Source organism: Alligator mississippiensis, chromosome 1 (genome assembly GCF_030867095.1).
Source record: "Alligator mississippiensis isolate rAllMis1 chromosome 1, rAllMis1, whole genome shotgun sequence".
Lineage (NCBI taxonomy): Eukaryota > Metazoa > Chordata > Crocodylia > Alligatoridae > Alligator > Alligator mississippiensis.
In genome coordinates this window covers 468192247-468215815 of record NC_081824.1, presented here as the reverse complement: position 1 = coordinate 468215815, position 23569 = coordinate 468192247, and the positions used below count along the sequence as shown (strand labels likewise).

The 23569-nt window shown below is 40.9% G+C and overlaps 1 protein-coding gene across 4 annotated transcripts in view; it reads right to left on the bottom strand.

The window, feature by feature from the left end:
* The window catches only part of FCHSD2 (FCH and double SH3 domains 2), a 247893-nt gene that overhangs the window by 108335 nt on the left and 115989 nt on the right, over nucleotides 1–23569 (bottom strand). For all 4 annotated transcript variants that reach the window (XM_019489811.2, XM_019489837.2, XM_019489744.2 and 1 more), the window contains exons 4-5: nucleotides 7249–7325; nucleotides 5305–5449 (exon numbers count right to left, since the gene is read on the bottom strand). In XM_019489811.2, coding sequence (XP_019345356.1) covers nucleotides 5305–5449; nucleotides 7249–7325 — 222 coding nt within the window. The remainder of the gene's footprint in view (nucleotides 1–5304; nucleotides 5450–7248; nucleotides 7326–23569) is intronic.

Sequence of the window (23569 nt, the reverse complement as noted above, 5' to 3'; positions counted from 1 at the left end):
TATACTGACTAGGGATGAGCACCCAAAAGTTGGAGCCAATAACTAAGTTTAAGCAACTGTTGCATACAATCTGAACTTTAAAATGGTCATTCAAAGACATTTAATAACCTTGCCATGTATCCTTGTTTAAAAAGCAATCAACTTGCATTTCAATTACACACAGTGATATAAAAGTGTTTAGCCATAAGAGCCAGTGCAGAATATACAGTGGGTGCAATTTGCTGTCTACTTGACAGAAAACACAGTAGAGCAACTTTCTTCTAAAAAGTTAGCAAAAAACATAGTAGTAAACACCTGCAAAATTTGGAAATTTCTTTTTTCCCATAAAATTAAACACATAGGAAAACATATGCTCTCTCTGTATCCACAAAAGAGTTGCTAACTACTACTTAAAATGTTTTTTCTCCTTTAAGTTGCATGTTAAGAGCTTTTGCATCAGAAATTAGTGCCAAGCACAAAGGCTACAATCTCTAAAATTAACTAACATCTGTTAATACAAACGTGAGAATAACTACATCTGTTTTCATGAACAGGATGCAATCAGCTTCATAATGTACATATTAATTGGCCGGAACACGGTCTGGAGAAAGAGTGGGGAAAAATTATTAAACCAAATAAAAAAACCTATCCCTTCCCCCATCCATCAGAATGAATATGAATTATCACTGGCCAGAATAATACTGTGCTTAGTGAATCAGTTTTATGAAATCTATAACTGTTCAAATCTGGGCTAGGAACTTGTTGCACAGAAATAATATAATATACACAGATTTAAGTTCAGGTTCCCAAATGTCAATTAGGGTCTTTTCAATGATTTCAGTTCCTATATACACAATCCCACAAGAAAATAAAAGCATCACATATACATGAGATTACAGCTGATTACACACAAGTCATTCTTTGAATATGAAAACATTTAAAAATAAAGATCTCAATTAATGGCTTAATACTGTATTTAAACAAGCTTAAAATGCATTTTTCATTTTTTGCCTTCGAACTATTTCTACATTTCCTTTTTCACAACACTCATTACCAACACTCCATTTTGTAAGTATGTACTTTCCTTTATAATTGGACTTGTAACACCCTTTTAAGTGTTATAGTACTGTGGAGCAACATTACAGTTTCATTTCACATAAGTGGGGACAAAACAGTTTCCAATAAACATTTAAAAATATATATTACAAAGTGACCTATACACTTTTCCAAATGTTTTGTTAAAAATTGTATTTGGATACAGGACTTAAAGGTTAAAAGGCACTTTTATCCTAGTGTCATTTTTCTGTTTCCCTCTCTGTCCCTCTAATCATGCCAGCTTTCCCTCCCAGTGCTTTGAAAGTGAATTTACTTGCAGGCTCACATCTACAGTACATGCAGGTACAGGGGGAAAAAATTTATTGATGCAATAGAAATTGTCAGCAGTCACACAAATCCCAAGTTATATACAACGCTTTCTTCAAAAAACTGCCGGCATTTTGAGAGCATGGAAACAGATTTTTAATTTCTCTCTTCAGGAAAAGAAGTCCAGTCTCACACTAAAAATCTGAGACTTCCTCCTGGCTAAAAGAAATATAAAAATCTTCTCTCAATTCATATGAAAATCTTACCACATATTTGCAGATCAACAAAGTATAGGGTATGCTGTATTTACACACATACCACACTCAAGTTTTCCCCCAAAATCAGCCCTCCAAAACTGCTGTTTGTCTACCAGGCACCAGCAGTGGCATTTCTATTCCGGCAGCTAAAGGAATTAGTTGACTTAATGGCTCGTTGGTCTTCGTCCCACAGGGGTTAATTCCTTTATAATGCCCTTGATATTTCACTAATCCAGCTAATCTCTTTGAGAAATTCTTCTACCTGGCAGCTCCTCCTGGTCTCTCTCGCTCCTCCTATTCCATAGCCCTGGAGACTCTTTTCAGCTCTTTTTAAAAATCACAGACTCACCCATGCGGACCAGTCTTCAGCAACAGATCGGGTTTCAGTTTTTGGTTAAGCAGGAAAGGGAGGGTGAGCAAACTGAAGATTAGGTTTAGTCCCTGCTCTATGCAGCCACAACTTTGGGAAAAAATCATCTTCATTCTGCCTTTTCAAAATCAAGGGGCCTATCTTATTTAGGGGCACTGGCATGTGAGAAAATACAGTAGTAGCATAAGTCTGATAAGGACTTTGGGAAATGCTCAGTGTGAGAATATTGAACCAGTGAAAAGGTACAAAGCAGTAGAAAGGACTAGATTGGCAGAGTTCCTAATAGTTACTTTAATGTTCCTGGGGTTTCACTGCAATACCAAGGAGTGTTTTGGTCCCTAGAGCCGTATATGGGCACCTTGACTATAATTGCTTAAATCAAAATAAGTTAAAACTGACAGTTTTAACCTCTGTCCACTTTTTTTTCTTAGTAAAACCACACAGGTGGAAGCGCTCTAAAACTGTTTTGGAGTGGGGGGTTTCGTGGGAAGGATTAGGGCTAGGAAGTTTTTACTTTTTTTTTTTTTTCCAATTTTAATATGTATTTGAACTGTATTTTTCAGGAATCCTGAAGAAGAGCTTTGAAGCAACTTGAAAGATGCATAAGTGAATGTAAAGATTGTATTATTGGTGTTCTCTCTCAGATGTCCTGACAGTCATGCAGTCGGCATCTCAGACCATCGTTCCAAGGGTTTTCGTGAAATCAACCAAACTAACTATATCCTGTTAGGCGAAGAGTTCTAGTTACAGTGTCATTTCAAATATGCACAATTTTGCTTCAAGTTGGAAACACATGTCCTTACTCCAGTTTCACCACAGCAGTGTTTTTTACACCTCTATGCCCTTTCAGTTTTCCACAGCAGGGGTATGCAAACCCCTGGCACGGGTGCCAGAGTGTGGCACTTGAAGGTATTTTCCTTGGCACGTATGTTTCTGGGTGGATGGCAGGGAAGAGGCTGGGGCTACACGACAACAACAAGGATTGGGCCTCTCGTGGCTTCCCTGCCACCAGCCCCTGGCATACCAACATCTTACAAGTTGAAGTTGCGGGTGTTTTTGGCACTCTGCCCAAAAATGTTGCCAACCCCTGTTCTACAGTCCACTTTCTGATTATTATATTTTGCAAAGTAACTTGTATTTAAAATTGCCAAGAACTGCTCCAACTTATCATGAACAAGTCAAAAAAAGAGAAGCAGAAGTTGGAGCTGCAGGGTCAAGGCTATGGAGGGTTGGGAGCACCTCATCAGTAATGAGCTTAGGAAAAGTTGCCATTTCAAACAGAAATTCAATTTAGGCCAAATGGCTGGCAACCTTCACAAGCCATGTATTGGAACAACCCAGATCCAGTCTGATGTAGGCAGTGGGGGGCTTTACCTGTGCTTGCATCAGGGCTGGGCAGCTGAGAGCTGCGCCTGTGCCACCACCACTTCTCCCCACTTGTGCTCCCTGACTTCAGTGTGGGCACAGCTTTTAGCTTGTGCCCGGGCAACTACAAGCTTTGTTTACCTCCCACCCCATGGCTGCAGCACACGCACAGCTGGAAGCCACGCAGCCTCGGCACAGCAAACCACTGGCTGGAAGCTGTGCCTATGCCACAGCTGCAGGAAGAAGAGAATGGGGAGCAGTGGCAGTCTGGGGGGCAGTCCCAGCTACCTCCCTGGTCTGGCTGTGAACAAGGAGCATGGGGCACTCGTACCTGAGGGAAGCAACATTCCAGTTGAGACTCACCGAGGCAAATCACTGAGGCAGCAGAGCAGTGGTTTTTAACTGGGATAAAAAAGCTGACCCTAACAAGTTGAGCACCACTGGCCTGGAATGTGTGGCATGATGCACTTCCTAAGGGTGTCTGGATACATTTTATTTCACTTCTACAAGTGGTGGTACCCTGTTTCTCTTGCTCGCTTCCTACAGCATATACTGTAGGGTTTTTTTTAATGGGTGCTTTGTGGCTGTGGTCAGGACATGTGGCCATAATGAGTGCCTTTTGGGACAAAATTGCTGCCAGTAAATGGACTCAATTACCCTTTCAGTCTTATATTGCTAAATTAAACCTGACAATGACTATCTCATTGTTTGCTACAGAACAAAGCAATGAAAGAGCTTACCTTTCTTTTTCCTCTGAAGTGACAATACTTTGTTAACCAGCAGATGAAACATTTTGAGCTAGCAGCAGTATTTTGCTCAGCTGCAATGTGTGTTCAAACACCACTTCCTCAGCATCACCTTATACTCTAGCCCTGCCCTCAGAAAAGCTTTGCTTTAGTCAAGCTGTGTATTATTACAGAAAAAAAATGGTCTTTAAAAAACCCTCCCAATTTGCTCAGTGCAACACTGGGATTTCAGTTGTGTGTGCTCTCTTTAAAATGTTACTCAAACTACAGTATCATCCCCCCAACTCCACTGAAATCTGTAAAAAGCTCCCTTTCATAATATAAAACTCACTGGAACACGAAAAAATATTCAGCCTTATATGAACAACAGTGTACTCAAATGTTTTTCTGTAGTTCTTAAAAAGCAGAGTCCAATAGTTTTATTTCATGTATGACCAACATTAAACCATTTTCAATGCCCATTTTAAGACAAATTACTTAAAGTGTAATAAACTAAAAAACTCTAGTTTTAAATTTAATTTCTCCCTCAATTGTAACAGCTTTGCAGTAATGATTAATGCAAGATTTTCTCTGGTGCTGGACTTCTAGATAGCTGTGGGAGATACTTTTCAGGATATAGATGAGCAATCTCTCCTTCCACATATTTAGAGACTGCACATGGCATTCCTTCAGATTTAAAATGCGTGGTGGTTTAAAAAACAGAGCCTATTTACCACAAGCTCAAATCTGGAAAAAATCTACACCATTTCCAAAACAGGTTACTTCTAGTATATTCATGCAATCACAGAACCGATTCTGCCTAATTCAAAAGCATGAAATTAGGTTTGCAAATTGTGTTTTACATTCTTTAGTGTCTGACTTGCTTTTGGAATTTAATGCAATTAAAGCCAGAATTTCATTCTAGAAAATTCAGCCCAGTGACATGAATAACTGGTGCAAAACAAACTAGTAGCTTACAGTGAACAAACAATGCATGAGAAAAGGCAGACAGCAAGGTCGAATCTGTAAAATTATTTCTACTGCACTACAAATCATGCAAAAGCGTTCATAGATCCATAGCTAATAGGGGCTAGAAGGCACCCCTCAAGATCATCACGTCCAGCTTGCCCGTGCTTGGGCAGGAAAGACTCCTGGGGTTGAAGACTGCAGCAAGGTCAAGTGTTGCTGGAGATGAAAAGACCATTACTCTAAATGAAGAGTACAAAGGGGGAAACAGTGATGATACCTTTTTCAGTTGCTGTTCCTTGAAGCATCTTACTGTCCTGGCAGGTTCAGAAATTAAGTTTTTATAGTTTTCGCAGATATTGAGCCGGGATTGGGCCACCTGCATTGTGCCTTCTAGAAATGATTTCCAAACGGAGTACATGCTCCTAAAAATCAAGACACCCAAAGGTTACGGGAAGGAGTAAAGGGAGAACAGAATATTTTTACTTTTACTACTACTAATCATTTACACAGCAATGTTGGCACTGCTTTACAGGAGTAGCAGTAACCAGAAAAATCCACCTACACACTGAATGTCTATGAAAAAAATCTCTGGTTTAACACTTCATTGTGGTTTCTAAACTAGGGCAGCAAAAAACATTCTGATTGATATATTTATATATGGTCACAATAGCTCAGCATACAGCAAGCAATCTGTTTCAGCCTTAAGCTCCACAAGAAAAAAAACCCAAATTTTTATACAACTGACGAAACAGAATCCTTTCTGCTGATCTGCCAAGTAATTCCAGGTCTATAAACATTTTAAATGGGAATTCTATAAAAACTCAAGACTTATCCTCCGTTCTCTGTTTTACAACTCTTAACTTGTTCAAAACGCACTTAATTGGATCTACTACAATATATGAAAGAATCCCTAAGAAACTCTCAGCTAAGAGGTAAAGGACGTTATTAATTTGAAAAATAAAGTAATTTCTGTAGGCATATGCAGCATTGCCAACACCTAACATGACCATGAGCAACTTTGCAATCATGCAAACGGTCACAGGACTCAGCAATCGTGCTGAAGCAGCCCGCAGTTTCATCCAACAGCTGCTAGAGGTCACTGTGCCACTTGTGCTGGAGGTGGCAGTTGTAGCAACCACCCACAGTACCAGTGCATCCACACTACCAGTCCTGGAGCCAGGGCCTTGGAATAGGACAGCTGTGTGTAGCCACTTGGTGAACTTAGCAGGACTAGCCTCCACCACCATCACAATCGAAGATGGGTGGGTTAATATGAGGTTAGTCCCCACTCCTACCGTCTGGCAATGCAGAGCGTGCCAAAGCCCAGAAAGGAGAAATCAAGGTGTATGACCACTACAGACAGGTAAGTAGGGGAAAGACCTGGGAAATGTGGAGGAGTGGCAGAAAGCAGATGCACAAAAGGAGAAAGAAGGCAACATGGGGACTTGGGGAGCAAGCAGATGTCCAAGGGGTATTTGCACTATATTCAGTATGCATTGATGGTTAAATATTGAACTTGTGCTTGTCTTGCTCACGCTGCGGTTGACCAGGAGAAGCTGAAAATCTGAAGATAATCCAATAAACACAAATTTGTTCTTATTTAAAACAAGATTCGCAATTTTGGGTGTTCCAAACAAGTCTATTAGGTCTTCTGAGGATAGGAACACTTAGGATTATTATAAAGCCCATATAAAAACATATTTAAAAAATATCAAATATTCAGGAGGTCCTATTCAAGTGGGAATGGCTTCTGAGCAACTGAATCATGGCTACTTTGACTTTATAATCAATCTTGCTTACTAATACAACTCATTCATAAACACATTTTCTCTTGTTGGACCTTGTTCTTAGATACAACATATACTAACCTCAAACATTAATTTAGCTTCCTACCACTTTCTTACCCTTCAAATTAAACTTGTACAATAAAAATATACTCCCGCACCACCCGCCACAAAGCCATTAAATGTCTGGGCAGCTGTTTTGCAAGTTCATTTATATTTGCTCCCCATCCTCTTTAGACTATAAAAGTACCACATTTGTCAATTTAAAACTATTTCAGGACTTCAGATAAACAAAGCTTCATGTCATCTGGAAATGGTGAGGCAAAATACAATTACATTTCAATTGCAGAAGAGAAGGTTCTTCATTGTGAGACAGAATAATTACACAGATTGGTAATGAAAGGACAGCTTTTTAAAACCCCAAATCATTAAATTACCTATAATCACTTCGCTCATCAGGTTTTATTCCAAGCCAATCCTTCTTTAAGTATTGACTAGCCAACTTCTGAATTCCCTATTAAAAGAAAGAGGAAGATGATGTTAAAAATAAACAAAAAGATGTAATATAAAAAAGGAGTTTGTTTCAGCATAATATCAAAAGACAAAAGAAGCTACCCAGAATTCTACAGAATTCATAAATGAATGCAGTCAGTACAAGATTTCTTACATTTTTTGCTTTATGTTAGTATGTCCTGATTTACTTCATTTGGTTACATGTTACTGCTTTCCTTTAATCCACAATGTAAGTTACAGATAAAATCTTTACATGTTAACCCCCCTAATTCTACAAATAATTTGTCTGCATGCAACTTTCCTGGGTAGTCTCTTTGAAATCATCAAAACTACGTGCATGGATGATGCTCTTCAAGTGAATGCCGAGAGGACTGGAACCCCGGGGGCCGCGTACAGACGTTCAAAAAGCCCAAGGTGGACTCGACCTAAGTTACATGGCTTTCCATTAGCGGCAGAGTTTATGCTTTGGTGGGGTGGAGGGCAAATCTTAGACTGGATTTCACCATTTTTAAACCAGTCTGTGTGTTCCAAACTTCTGTCCCGTTAAGGGTATAGACTGGTTTTGTGTGCTGAACTTCTTAGACCAGTTTCCAATCACTTATGCTGGTAAAAGGGTAATGCCTGTGTATCTGGCCTAAATGTCTAAAGCAAGGCATCTGAACCCACCTTTTGCTATCTTATGATACCGATCAATTTTCAGAGCTGCTGAGCACCTAACATAACCATGCAACTGACAGAAGATGATGGGTTTTCAGAAGCAATGGACAACCCTGGAAACTTATGCAGATGCTTAAATAAGGATTCAGACCCTACCTTTACAAATTCAGACATTGAAATTTGGGATAAACAAGTTACTTCTATGTACTAATGTACATTCCCAATTTCTTTGTGGACAAAGGAGTAGTAGTGAGAATATTCTAATTTGAAGAATATGTTAGACAAAGTAGCAGCAAGTAACAAACCAAGTTCAGAAGTTGTCTGTTGTAATTATTACAATAATTTACAGAAAGCAACAAATGGTACCTTAATATTACAACATGGAATGAAAAAGACTTTCAATTGAAAACTTCGTTGTAAACACAGTACTTTAATGATGGCTCAGCTCTGTAAGCTGCTGAATGCCCTTATCTTTCACTATAGTTCAAAGGAATTGGGGGGTGCTCAGCTCCTCACAGAATTAGGCCTTTAGCCTATCAAAATATCGAGTGAAAAATTGATATTACTTTCAAGCAGTTATGGGTTTTCTGGGTTTTTACTTCACTCAGTACTGAAAACCAGCTAGCACAGTTCCATTTTTAGTGTTGTAGACTGGTTTGCAAACATTGCAGGGGAAGGTTTGCAATAAAAACCAATCACTTTCCATGGAAGAATAAGAATAATAAGAAGAAACATTTCAATAGGCCTCGCTAAGTTCTGGGCCAAATCTGATTCACACACACCTTTTAAATCATCGAAACAGAGTGATCAGAATAGAGGGAGGCAGGTACTGAGATGGTTCTCCCTACAAGCACACCATGCCTCAGCTATTACAGGAACGTGCCACGATACATTCACAAGCTGAAGGCCACTGGCAAGTAAAGTGGCAAACAACGTACATGTCAACTCTGCTACGATATGCCCATGGTGTTTATAGTAAACCTCCATTTTAAAGGGGCAAAACTTCCAGCAGCACCTCACAGAGCATGATAAAGATCAAATTAATAAGCATTAAGAAAGTTGAAATGAACAGCGCCATTAAGAGAAAATTCAACTATTGCAAGTAACCTGTGCACAAGTTAAAAGGACAAGAAATAGCTGCAGTGGAGATGCAAAGTTATAATCAAGGACAATTTCACTTGCAGATCTATCTTTGCTAATGGTGCAGTCGAATTCGGTTACCAGAGACCGGGGCGGGGTTCATTGATTTCTAAACTGAGCGAAAGCAATGTGGAAAGGAGTGAACCCAGTCTGAATGTAGAGCTCTCCACGAGCTCCGAGAGTCATTTTTAAGGGCGTAAGCACTCTTTACATCACTTAGGAAAAGCACTTATCAGTTCAAATAAATATAACTCTATATGCATTTCATACATAAAAAAATCAAGTGCTGCAAGCAACTCTACTATTTTCTGTTAGAGCAGTACAGTAGGTTTGCATTCCTATTGGAAAAGACACATTCACTATGTGGTATAAGATCCTCCTTGTTCTTATCTCAATGACACTTGCTGTTTTGCCTCTCAAAAGATCATCAAAACAAAGAATACCACTGTTCAGCTCAAGCTGGGAAATCTACTGATTGCTTAACCTTTGGCCCAGTTCGACTTAGCGTGCAGCCTAGAAGCGTGCTTAGTGCTTGCTCATAGGTCACTCTGCATCTGTCTCTTAATTGGAGGAGTTGAGACGTTAATATTTAAATTGAAGAACGGTAATCAAGATGCACGATAACAGATGTTTATTCTCCCATTTAAAAATTATTTGTCAGGTGGTTTCCAGAAGGATTTATTGTTTCCTATATAGTTTTAAGAGAGGAAGATGACGCTTCACAAAATAATGAGATATTCTACTAAGAAGAGTTTGCAGTGGAAGGGCCTGATTCAAAGTCCATTAACATCAATAAAAGAAATCTATTAAGTTTCAACAAGCTCTTATCAAGCCCTAAGTAAATTGAGATCATTAAATTACACTCATAATCCTATGCCTCAAAGACATCATCTGGAACATTTCTATTAGCAAAGACCTGAGAAACAGAGAATGAGGATTGAGACACTACTGCGGTAGGTGCCATACGTACACATATTGAGCAAAGACGGTTCCAGGTTCAAGTATAGTGCAATGAGAAAAATGTCAAAGCAAATGTTATGAAAATACAGTAATTATAAGTGTCCATGCTTGTAAGAAAACACTCTGAAACTGGTATATCAAGAACAAGAAAGCCATTCAGAAAATAAAAAATAACTGTCCTTCAGAAAGCTGACTTTCACTCCAGTAGCGCTGGAGTGATGTCGTAGCCATGATAATCCAGGAAATATACAGCAGGCGAGGATTTTTGTAGGCAATATCTTTTCCTGGACCAACCGCATGGGTGGGGTAGACTTAGACAAGTTGTTTAAGTCTCTCCCAACCATGCGGTCAGGCCAATAAAGGTCAGTCACGAAAAATCTTTGTCTACTACACATTAGATATTTAGGGAGTCATTCACAAAAACCTGCCTAACTCACTGAAGCACCAAGAATATCTAGATGTCTAAATGGAGTGGGGAGATGTCGGGCATTTTAATTACAGCGCCTCCGAGAGCTGCTCTAATTAAAGCACCCAGAGCATCTCATGCATCAGCATCTACCTGCACTTCAAAATGGTGGCAGGGGCACTTTATCTAAAGCCCATTGAATAAGCTTTAGTTTAAGCACCTCTACTGCCATTTTGAAGCATGGGGATGCTGATACACGAGACTCGGAGGCTGGTTGGAGCCTGGTTATTACCACGCTCCAGAAGACTTGATTAATCGAGTCTGCTCCGATGCGTTGGAATTACAGCACATTGAAGCAGCCTCCCGGCTTGTGTACAGGCACCCCAAGTTCTCTGGTGAAAACAAACTTCAGTGCCCACATTTCTCCTACTGCACATGCCCAGGTGCGTTGCCATCTTGATTGAACTGAGCATCTAAGCCTTTGTCGTTCTAAATCTGTTTCACGTTCACAAACTAAGTCACCTGATAGACCGAATCTTGTAAGAATACCTAACGCTGACTGACAGCAATGCTTTCAACACACGTGACCATCTCCATTGGCAAATTAAGCGTTTGGAGCACTTACGCAAAAAAAACAGAAATCTGGGTTGTAGTCCAGCCTGGCCTGAGGACACCCTATAGCTCCCGCATGCCAGGAGACTGCCCTTACTGCCAGGCACAGGATAAGGGCAGCCTCTATCCCACCTGTTAGGGATGGAGCCTCAAGCAAAGTGGAATGTAAGAATCATGAAACAAGAAGCACAGCAAAAAAGAGAAGCCAAACTCTATATCCTAATAAAAAAGGGCACTGCCTTGGGAAGGAGAGAACATTTCTGATCTCAGCTTCCAATTTTATGTATACAGGGACCAGGACCTAGGATTCCCGACCTCCCTGGGGAGTGTATGAAGTAGGCATTTAATCTACCTTGGATTGAGATGCCCGAGCTGTCACCACTATTTGACTTTCCATGTTCCCTTGTTATCTGAAGACTTAAGTAGACTTACTTCAATGTTCTACCAAGAGATTAAGGCTGGCCTTTTGTTACAAAATGTGTAGGCAAAATGAAAATGCTTGGAGAACATTTTCCTGAATACCAATAAAAGGTGGACATTCATCAGATTTTTAGGTACTGACCAAAAACAAACAAAGAGTGGGAAGAAATTATGTGGACCAGGCATCACAAATGTAAGTGATGATAGCATACACAATGATCCCCAGGCCTTTACCATGTAAGAGGGTAAGGACTCTTGAGGCATGCAACACTTGAGCAGCAGCAAGAGTCCATGCACATTATCTATTCAGTTTCTGAAAGTACATACTAACGGGACAATATTCACCCTTTGTTTTCAACATCACGAATAAGACGACCTTTTTCTCTCTGCTCTGAGATATTTCATCTCTGCTTCCCATCTTCAATACAGAACTTACCTGTGCTACAATGCCAAACTGTATTAAAAATGATTGTTTTCTCCGCTATAGTGAGTGTTTCATGAAAGGTGCGCCTGAAAAGGGACTAAATTGAAAGAAAAGTAAAAGGCAGCACTGAATCGTATACCAGTTCAGTAAATCCCAGAACACAATGAGCCACAGCTAATTCCATCTCTTCCTGCAAGAAAATGGACCAAACAATCCTCCTGATGGGAGAGAGGCAATGAATGGTAGAAAGAGTATGGACAGAATCTAGGTCACTGGGCAACATGCTATAGTTGAGTCGTGGCAGACAAGGAAGACATGTGTGTAGCAGATGTCACAGCCATCTTTGTGTGAAATGCTTCCCTTTACCATATCTTTTTGGTTGTTGGTGGTGGTAGAGCTTCTGATATGGAAGGTAAGAATCAGCAGATAAAGAGAGACGTCTCTAGTACTGGAACAAAAATGACAGTGCTCTTCTTCCAAAATGGCAGTACCCATATCAATGGTGAAGTCTCTGGGATTCATTTACTTTAGTTAGATTGAATGTACTGTTATACTCAGAACTTACTTCTTTGTGGGAAAGTTCTTCAGACAGAAATTCACTTGAGAACCCAAAAGAATTTAAACAAGAAAAAAGATGATAACACCTGCCGGTGAGAAAACGTGCCAGGACATCATACTTCCAAAACAAGGTCTTTTGCTGTCTCTTATTCCCCAGGAGGGTATTTTAGTAATTGAAACCTCCAGTCCCCAAACTGGAATGGGCAACAAATCAATCAAAGTTTAGCAGTTTGCAACGCAGAAGTCACAGTACAATTTCCTATACATTTAAAAACTGCCTGCTGCATCACTTTTACACATTAGATATCATCTGTTTCGTACTTGGCAGGTCATGTTAATGGTAATAGACATATTAAAAGTACCAAAGACAGATTAAATTGGTTCTGGATGGTTAAACTGACCAAACAACCAGTTTGCATACTTCTTGAGGATAAAGTTTTCTTTCTGATCACTTGTTCCTGACTGCTGCTTGGAAGGGTTTGCGTTCTATCAGAGTGGCCATATCTGTACATTAAAAAAAGGCTTGTAAACACCAAGTTAGCTAAAACAGGATGAAAATAGACCTTCTAAAGAAGTGGCCAAATCCACATTGGAAAATGCTTTATTTTGAATCTGTGTTGGTAAACAGGTGCTTTTACCACCATACCTTTTTTTTCCTTGGCACAAATACAGCCGTTTGGCAGGGCAATAAACTTTTCCAAGTCCTAGTTGTGAAAAAAGGATTAGAAAGAAATTTTTACCTCCAGGAAATATGCAGGCCAGTCAGTTTAGTTGCCTTTCAGGAGAAACCTGAATAGCCTTACATGCAAAATATGTGAATTTATGGCACCACTCTAAATAGGGGCAAACACTGCTCCTGTGGGGATATGCTGTTTCTATACCTGAGCTTTCCTCTGGGAGAAACAGGATTACTTCTAATTCCACTCACTTCACTGAACACCAAAAGAAGTTTGAAAGAAAGCTGCGGTTCTCAAAGCTTTCAATTAAGAGCTCTCATTTAAAAGCAACCCTAGAAACACATGGTTGCTTCTCCAGTCAATGATTTAATTTAGTAAAAATATTGCTTAGCAGCCTGTTATCAGACACAGCCACTGGTTAGATATTTGCTTATAACAGTGGCGTGCAACCTCTGCAACTCTGTGAGCTGGATAAGCGGCACAGGCTAGATCATTTCCACAGACTGGATCCAGTGTGGGGTCAGCATGTGGATGTGAGATGTGCACCAACCCGGTGTACTGGATCTGACCGCAGCATGACCACGTTAGCACAATCTGGCCTGTAGAACTACATCATCCCAAGTACAGGGCTCCTCCGTGGTCTGGAAATTTGGCAGTGGCGGAGTGGTGGCACTGTTAACTGCTCTAGCTCTGGGAGCAATTAAAACTGCCACCACACCACTGCTGCCAAATTTCTGGACTCCTGGGGAGCCCCACGGGCTACAGCCAGCCTGCAGACTACAGGTTGAGTAAAACTGGCTTAAAAACAGTCTTTAAATGAAAAATGTCAGTAACCCGGGGACATATGCGCTAGACGGAGCTTTAATGCAACAGTGCACTCAAAACGGCATGAGCCATGACATGTGGTATTTCATTCCAATGTTGTCTGCCCTTTAAAAAGTAAATTCTGAGATTTACACTACAATAATTCCTGTTATGCTGATTAATTGCAACCTCCCCAATGCCAGAATGATTAAGTAAATATGGCTCTAATTCTATGATAAGCCCAGGTGAAGGGTAGAGAGAAATGGCCACATGCAAAAAATAGTCAAAATCTAAACTTGTGCGTATTTCATTCAATGTGAAACTTGTCTAAATACGTCCAAACCACCAAAATATTTGACCTGTTTGAGCTGATACCAAGAGAATATCATGGGACTCTCCTTAACTTCTTTTCTTATGATGATCTTTTAATTCAAAATCATCCTCTCAGAGACTCTGGGGATTAAGATAGAATTGCTTGCTTACAAAATTTCCTAAGGCCCCTCTTCACGTGCAAGTAAAGGCACGACTGGATCTAGTGTGCGATCCGCACAATCACGTCTCCTGCCATGCCACATATGTGGGGCAGGAAGTGTGATTGTGGGATTGCGCATTACATCCAATTAGGCCTTATTGCTGGCGCAGGAGGAGCCAGATCCTGGGCTCCCCCTGCTTTGACAAGGAGTCATCCACAGCTGAGAGCCCCCTTTGCTGAGGGGGCCACATGCAGTCGGGACCAAAAGCCCCCACCCCTGACAGGGCTGAGTCCTGGCTGCACCACATGGTCAGACATAGCTGGGACCCAGAGCCCTGCGTGGGCCCAGAGGTTTCATGTACCCCTGAGCCTTGGGGATCATGGCAGCCGCAATCCCGAGGGCTCGGGGGGTTTTATGCACCCCGTCAGCCCAAGGAGCTCCCAGCCGCAGAGCAGTTCCTACTACCCATGCAGATTAAAGGTCAATAGTAACCAGCTGTAACATTAATGCACATTTCTGATGCTTAACTTTATAGCTAGTTGGAGCTTTTTACCATGTACTACCTACTTTCCACGTGTTGCTTGTCTCAAGGTAACTGCACAATTAACCAGTTAATTGCACTACACCTGTAATGTGTAGAGGGAACTGAAGGCAGCTTTGTTAGCCATATTCGTTTTCGTTATAAGTTGGGACGATGAATCTAACCCTATTTTACCAATTTCACTGATTTTTTTCAGAGGAAGAGAAAAGTCAACATTTTTTTCAGTTTTACCCAGGGTAACTCAAGGTAAGCCACATTAACACCAAAAATTAGCGCAATTAATTGCCAAAGTCTCAATGCTGTATTCAAGCAAGAAGTGTGTATAGTGTATACACAACTGTGTATTGTGATTACTTAAGTGGTCTTCTGCTTAAGGAACCGCTATCTAATAAATCAATTCATCAGAATAAACTTAATTCAGAGTTTTAATATGGATAGAGGAGAGGAGGATATGACAAGATGAGACTATAATATTAAACTGTAAGGAAAATCCTCAGGGCAGGAGCTGTTTTCTTTTAATGCATTTATATAAAACAAGACCCTGGTAGTACACTGAACAATGTAATTTTTTTGTTGTTGTTGTTGCTTTAAAACAGCCTATAAATAATTGCCAAATTGAAAGGAACAGGCAGCCAGGCCCCATGCCTGCAGCCAGAAGATGTAAAGATAGCCCTTCACATTTTATGAAAAGTAGTCAATTATGATAAGATTGTATCTCAATTAATATTCTGGCAACCCTTTCACAAAATCCTTGGGGACAGAAGTATGCATAGTGGCATGCAGAAACCAGTTACACATTATGGGGACAGTCACTGTTTAACAGGCTTTACTTAAAATCACTAAAGCTGGCAGGTCAAATGGACAAATAATTTGATTGTACTTTTACATAATTACGGTATTATCTTGTCCGTATTATGCAAAGTTAAATAACCATTTGTACGCTGCAACAGCCCTTGCTGCCTTTGGGATGATTACAATATGGACTCTGTCATCCATCGACTGCCTTAATCCTTGCTTTGCTCCCACTTCCAACTGCCCCATTCTCTCCTCTGCAGCTGATGAAAGGAGGAGGACAAGCAGAGGTTTAGAAAAAATAAATAAATACAAAGGAAAAAAGCAAAGCAGAAACATCTATTTTTGTAGCACCTTGCTACTACCGCGCGATCATATAAGACATGCAAGGGGAGAGGGGAAAACAGGACACCGCTGCTCAGACTCTATAAAAGGGAAGACTCGAGCCCTTTTTGAACCATAACGTAAATGAGAAGAAAATGAGAATGGCTTACAGGCTGCTACCTCCCTGGAAACATATTCCCTCATTATTCTGTTTCTCATGCAGTCTGGTACTTCTGTGTTCCCTTTTCTTAAAGCCAGGAAAAGTTTGATGGGGGGTGGAGGGAGGGGGGGGGGGGAAGAAAAACAAATGAAAAATTTCCTCACTGGTAAGAAAAATTATCTTGAACAAGATAATGCCAACGGCCTGTGTGTAATGAGGCTAGCGCTTCTCTGACTAGAATTTAAATTGCAGATTTCTGAGCTCAGCCGGGCCGGTCAGCCTCAGTCTACTGGGGAAATCTGTTTTGCCAAGAATAAGTCTTCCGAGAAAGTTTGTATACCGGGGACATTAAGCAATGTGAACGCCATCTTCAGAGGTTACTTGCCCAAATGTTAAAGATAAACCACTGTGCCTGATTCGTTTTTACTGATTTCTTTTCACCCTTCCAAATTTCAAGTTTCGACTGCGCTTGAGTACACATGAAAAACAAGCGACTGACATTACAATGCAGGAATGTCATTTTAGCACGGCAAGCCCCTGGCACAGATAGCTCAGTCCAAATGTGAAGAACCTTATCTTCGGGTTTCATATTTTCTCCGAGTACAAGACGTGTGGCAATTTGATGGCAAGGGTCAAAGCTTATGTTTCCCGTTACAAGTGAGATAATCGGGAAAAGATCAAAATCCATAATCCTACTAGGTGCAAGGGTAAAGCATTTCCTCTTGACTAACTCACTTAGCCTCTGATCAAACATCAAGCAATTATGAGTCAGAATGACTTCTGTCTTATTTATCTCAGTGTTTTTCTGATCTGTAACAGTGATCCTGAGAAAATTAAACAAAGTAATGATTATTTTCCAACTATTTGGGTTGGTCTAATAAAAGATATCAGATTCACCCAAGGAACCTTGTCTGTTAAGCAAAGTAAAGTAATGAAGGCATCTAAAAAGACGTTCATAAAACAGGTAAGCCTAATTTTATAGATTTTTATTTTTCACACAGTTTTAAATCAGCAGCACAGAAATATGCAGCTACTCACCAAGGTCTTCAAAACCCCTGAAATTTTATTAAAATCTCTGAAAAATGAGCTGCTGCAAGCTGTTACATTCCATGATACAACCGGCTTTCAACCTGTTTACTGTTCTGCACATAGTGCGCAGTCTGAAAAAAGTCTTCTAGTCCTTGACGTAATTACAGCATTTTCCATTCCAAACTGAAAGAACATTGCCAAAATTTCATTTCCTTCAAAATACCGAGGATGAAAGCAATCCATTATCAAGTCACATACATATACACACATATATACATGACTGGTCTCTGTTTAAATCTATTATTGTAAGCCACCTTCTAGTGTGTGTGTGTGTGTGTGTGTGTGTGTGTGTGTGTGTGTGTGTGTGTGTGTACACACACACCCCCTTCAGATATTGTTTCTATATTAGGACATAAAAAAGTATTTTCTAACTTGTGAAATTCACATTTATATGCCTAAGTTTTTACAGTTATTAAATCCCAGGGAAAGTAGTGCAGGGAAGCTGATTATTTATAGGCCTTTAGTGCTCCAACTGGATATATTTTAGAGAGATTTCTAGGACCAGGTATAGACTTAGGTCATGACTGAAGTTGTGAGGGTTGATTCACCGTAATATCAGTCTCCGAACCCTGGTCACTGAAGAAGAAAGAGAACATCAGGGTCACTATTTGTTCAGTAAGACTGTGCATCTGAAGACAACCCGAACCTCCAACAAAACCAAAGATGCATTCTTCTTTGTAAGCTTCCAGGTACAAATACCCTTTGTCAGGCTGAGGAAGCATCTGCAGTTGGTGTGTGTCCTTCCTGGATAGAATGAATGTTCCTTTTTTTAAGGTTTATGGTAAGTAATTCCTAAAGTAGAAGAGCCACACCAGCTGCAACCAATTCCGGGATGGACTATTCACTCCATCCAGGAAGAGCGCACACCAACTGCAGATGCTTCCTCAGCCGGACGAAGGGTATTTGTATCGAAAAGCTTGCAAAGAAGGATTTTTTCCAACTATTTGAGTTGGTCTAATAAAAGATATCGGATTTATCCAAAAAACCTTAGATTTATCCAAAAAACCTTGACCAACACTGCTACAACCTGTACCTGTAAAGCAAGGGTTCCCTACCTTGTTATGCTGTGGACCGGCAAGCTGCGGACTGGCAGCAGCCATGGACCCTCTATAAAAAAGGGTTGGATGCTGGTCTAAAGTATGCCGGTCACTTCTGGACTTCCGGCCTGGCAGCCAACCCTCCTGTGGACCAGCAGCCAACCCTTTGCAGCCTGGTACTGGGCAATGGCCCAGGGGTTGGGAACCCCTGCCCTAAAGAATGGTTTGGCTCTTCTACTTTAGGATTGCATTACTTACTATAAGCCTTAAAACAGTCAGGTGCCACATTTTAACAGAAGTACGAGTACATCCCCACACAATCCCAGGGACAGGGAATGTGCCTGAGTGACTCTAGGGATGGGAGAGCTCAGTAGAAATGTTTGCAGACTGCTGTAACCCCAGCTGCCGTCCAGTTGTCTAAATGATGCTGAGGCCCAAATGAGGCTCTGGAGCAGCCCAGACTCAAGAGGTAATTAAGGGTGGCTTAAAATTACATTAGCACTCCTGTCTGAGCGAAGAGCTTTAGAGCTGAGGACAGACTCTCCGTCATGGACTTTTACGATTGCACTGTAGCATGGCTAAAAGATTTGTTTAGTTGTGACTCTGCTGCCTTGCGTCCTCCTCCCTTGATGGATGTAATTGGTTGCTAGTGCTGTATCAAAAAGTTGGTTAACTTGTCAGAGCATTCCACGGAGCTAACCCAATAAAATATCTCCCATTTGGACAAATCACAATCCAGCAAAAGCATGCAAAGTAAAGAGGGAAAATAAAAATGCATTTGCGCAACTGCTGTTTAGAGTTACTGGATCCATAGGAGATTAACTACTTTTCAACTACAGAACAAATTTCTTTTTGGCTCATGCTGGGAGTCAGTAATTTTTCTTTCCTTTTTCAGGATCTGAAGCAGACTGCAATTTGTATGCTGCCATTAATCCAAGACTGCTTTCTTATGCTCGATTTGGGAGACTGACAAGACTGTTGTGACCTTTTGCTCACAGTTTGGTGACTGTCCCAATAGCTACCTCCTTTCAAGAGCTTAAGTGAACACAATTTATACTAGTAAAAACAAAACACACCTGCTCTCCCTTATAAGTGGCTGGTGCTTTCAACCATCTCCACTGCTTTTTATAAAAGAAATGCCACATCCTTCCTCTCCCTGAGCTTGATTGTTTGCGTCTCAAATCTGAAGACAGACATCAAGATGACTCTGATTAAGACAATAATAACCATGCGTCTCTGATTTCAAGTGACCAAGCTTTTGTAGAAATTAATTTATGGGGATTTTTATTTGATGTCATTGTTCTTGAAGCTGTGACAGAACAGGTCATCAGTTTTACAGATCCAATTTGTATCTTAAAAAAAAATGTTTTATTCAGCCACAATTTGCTCACTCGCTGTGTTGTATTATGGAGGTAACCATTTGTTTGATTGAGACTATTATTTATTAAGTTTAGTGGTTCATGTTGCATGTTTATAAAACACAATGGCATTAGCAGACATTAAAAGAGGCGTTAGTTTTCACTACTGTTCTTACATCTATAGATTCCTAGATCCACTCGCAGATTTTAAGGCCAAAAGGGACCATTCGATCATCTCTCACCTTCTGCATAACAAAGACTACAGAATTTCACCCAACTACCCTAGAGCCCAAAAAACTATGTTCAACTAAAGCCCATCTTCCAAAAACCCCCCATCCTTGTGATTCAGATAACAAGAAATAGAAAACCCATTACTTCCCTTTGAAATTTTTTTCATTGGTTAAATCAGCTCATATTTTTTAAAAATTGTAAGTTACTTCTAAACTGAATTTGTTTGGCTTTAATTTTCTCCAAGTGATTTGCATTATGCTTTCCTCTGGTATTTTAAAGAGCTTTTAGTACCTAGCATTTTCTCCACATGGACATACCGGCACACCAGACTCCGATACTCTCAATCTTTTCTTTTCTTTTTTTAATCAACTAAACAGATGGAGCTTTATTAGTCTCTTATTGCCAACCTTCAACTAATTTTTGTGGCTCTTGCTCATGTTCTCTTCTCTTTAATTTCTCGGTATCCAATTTAGAAGGAAGACATTAGAATGTGACAGAATTACAGCATCAGTTTCGCTAATGCCATTTATAGGGGTAAAATCCCTTTTCTTACTTGCTATTTCTCTATTTATTCATCCAAGAATCTCATTCACCCTTTTCACCCCAGCATTTCACTGGAAGCGCATCTTCAGTTTCTTTAACGCTGAGACACCTAAATTGTTTCTAGAATCACTGCTTTCCAAAATACAGCCCACTGTTCCCTGGGTACAGCCTTCATTCTTGATGCCTAGACAGTTAAGTGCATTTGGTTGCATTAAAATATGCTTTGTTTGAATGGGCCCTGCCTTCCCAAGAAGGAATTTCAATTACGCTGTATAACTGCCCTTTTCACATTTTTATATACCAACTTCTATATCATCTGATAATTTAGCAGCAGTCATTTTACGTTTACTTCCAGATCATTGAATTATGTTAGACCTTGTTCATAGCCCTACAGAAACCCTCTAGAAAACTTTTAGTTGATGACAGTTGTCTGTTAACTTGTTGCGGTCAGTTAACCAGGTCTTAACCCACTTATGTTCTCCACTGATACTGTACCATGCTGCTTTGCTTTTTCAAGGATAATTTCATGCAGTACCAAATCAAGCGACTTACAAAGACCAAGGACAATACATCTACACCAGGGATGGGCAAAATGTGGCCTGCAAGGCCATTCTATCCAGCCTGCAGGGCCCCTAAAAAATTTAGAAAATTAATATTTATCTGCTCCTGGCTACCTGTTGTGTGGCCCTCGATGGCTTGCAAAAACTCAGTAAGTGGCCTTCCGCCCAAAATAATTGCCCGCCCCTCATCGACGCAGTTACTTTTATCAGCCAAATTAGTAATTTAATTAAAAAATTTAAGTCAGGTTTGTATGACAAGACCCATTTACCATATTATTTACTCATATCCTTTAGATCTTTATTAAATGAAACGGTGGCAGTATTTTTATTACTTTCCAGGACAGATTTTATGCAAATCAGCCTAAAGTTATGCAGGTCATCTCATTTTTAGTTTTGAATATTGGCACACTAAGCACTTTCCCAGTCTTCTATTTCACCGGCATTTTAATTAAAAATGAACATCAGTGGACCAATGATCTCCTTGTCCAACTCTTAAAGAATCCTAGGTGCGAGTTATCCAGACCTGTCAATTTAAAAACGTGCATCACTAATAGATGCTGCTGAATATCTCCCTCAACTGAGAGTGGATTGGCAAGTCTGCCATCATCCTCACATAAGACAAGCTTCCTGCTTCTTTTCAAATACACAGCAAAAATATTTAATACTTTGGGTTTTTTCTGTCTCGTTAATTACAAATTTACCACCACTATCTAGTAACGGGTTAAGATTTACGTGGGCAAGAACGTTATCTAAACAAATGGGCCTCATTTGAAAAATCTCCTGTAAAATAAGGTGAGCCTTTTAAAGATATAATTACTTAATTACTGCCTGCCACTCCACTTATTCACCTAAGCCCAGATGGTAAACCTATTGGACTCTCTGAACTCCTGGAAGCTCTAACTTTTCAGATGATCATTAGACTCATTGAATCATAGAAAATGAGGGTTGGAAGGGACCTCAGAAGGTCATCTGGACAGGTGGTTCTCAACCTTTTTCCTATTGGGACCCATTTGCAAAGGTTCATGGCCTGTCCCGATCCACACCCCCCTGACCCTGCTGGTACATGACCCACAGTCCCCAGGCCCCCCAGCCCTGCTGGTGCCCCTCACTCCCAACCTGCAGCCCCCAGCTGCACCGGTCCCACTTGGGCAGTGGCTGCAGTGGCTTTGGCTCATGCATCAGGCAGCAAAGCGAGTCCAGCCCTGGGAAGGGCTGGAGGGAGAAGGAGGAGAGGCCTGTGGCAGCCCCTGCCCTGGGCTGCAGCTGCTGAGCTGCATCAGACAGCCTGGTCACAGCCCCTTCCACCCCTCCCCCCCCCCCGCCCCTCCACCCCGAGCAGAGTCTCCTGACTGCCCTGCCCCTGTGAGCACCCAGCCCTTGCAGCTCTCCACCACCCACTTCCCCCCACCACTCTGCCCTGCTGCAATCTCAGCGTTTTCCCAGGATCAGCGTTTCTCAACCCGTGCTTTGTGACCCTCTAAAATCTTGTGACCCACTTTTGGGTTGTGACCCACAGGTTGAGAAATGCTGATCTAGTCCAACCCCCTGCTCAAAGTAGGACTGTCCCCAGCTATATCATCCCAGCCAAGGTTTTGTCTAGTCGGGTCTTCAAAACGTCCGAGGATGGAGAGTCCACCACATCTCTGGGTAACCTGTTCCAGTGTTTTACTACCCTCCTAGTGAGAAAGTTTTTCCAAATATGTAACCTAAATTTCTCTTGCTGCAACTTGAGCCCATTGCTCCTTGTTCTGTCACCTGCCCCCACTGAGAACAGTCCATCTCCATCCTCTTTGCAACCCCACTGCAGGGAGTTGAAGGTTTCTATTAAATCCCCCCGTCAGTCTTTTCTCAAGACTAAATCAGTTCCCTCAGCCCACACCTCAGTCATATCCCCCAACCCCCAAACCACTTTTGTTGCCCTCCACTGGACTCTCTCCAATTTGTCCACATCCTTTCTGCAGTGGGGGGCCCAAAACTGGACACAGGGCTCCAGATGTGGCCTCACCAGTGCTGGATAGAGGGAAATATCATTAGCATGGTGCCCAAACTCCCGGATGTTATAAAAACACCTGAATGCAGCTTGTAAGAAGCAGGCTCCACATCAATGATAGCATTCTCAAAAAACCCATCTTAAGAAAAAATATCAATAAAATGAGAAAACATTTAACAAAAAACCCCCTATTATTGTCAAGCAAAAGATTGTGTGACAATATCATCATCAAGTAGAACACATCTCTAAGTTACTGAAGGACCATAAACTTGTTTTAAATACATTTAACAGTTGGGGTGAGGAAGACAGGAAATAGAAAAGCTGATAAATAAGACAGATCATAAATTCTAGGTGGAAGACCAGCCAAACAGCACTGCAATCTGTTGCATTCGCATTCTGATACCTGGCAGCTGAATATTTATGCCCACTGTAGGAAAGGTGGGAACAAAAAAAATTACACATCGCACTAGCTGAAAGATGCCAGCGCAT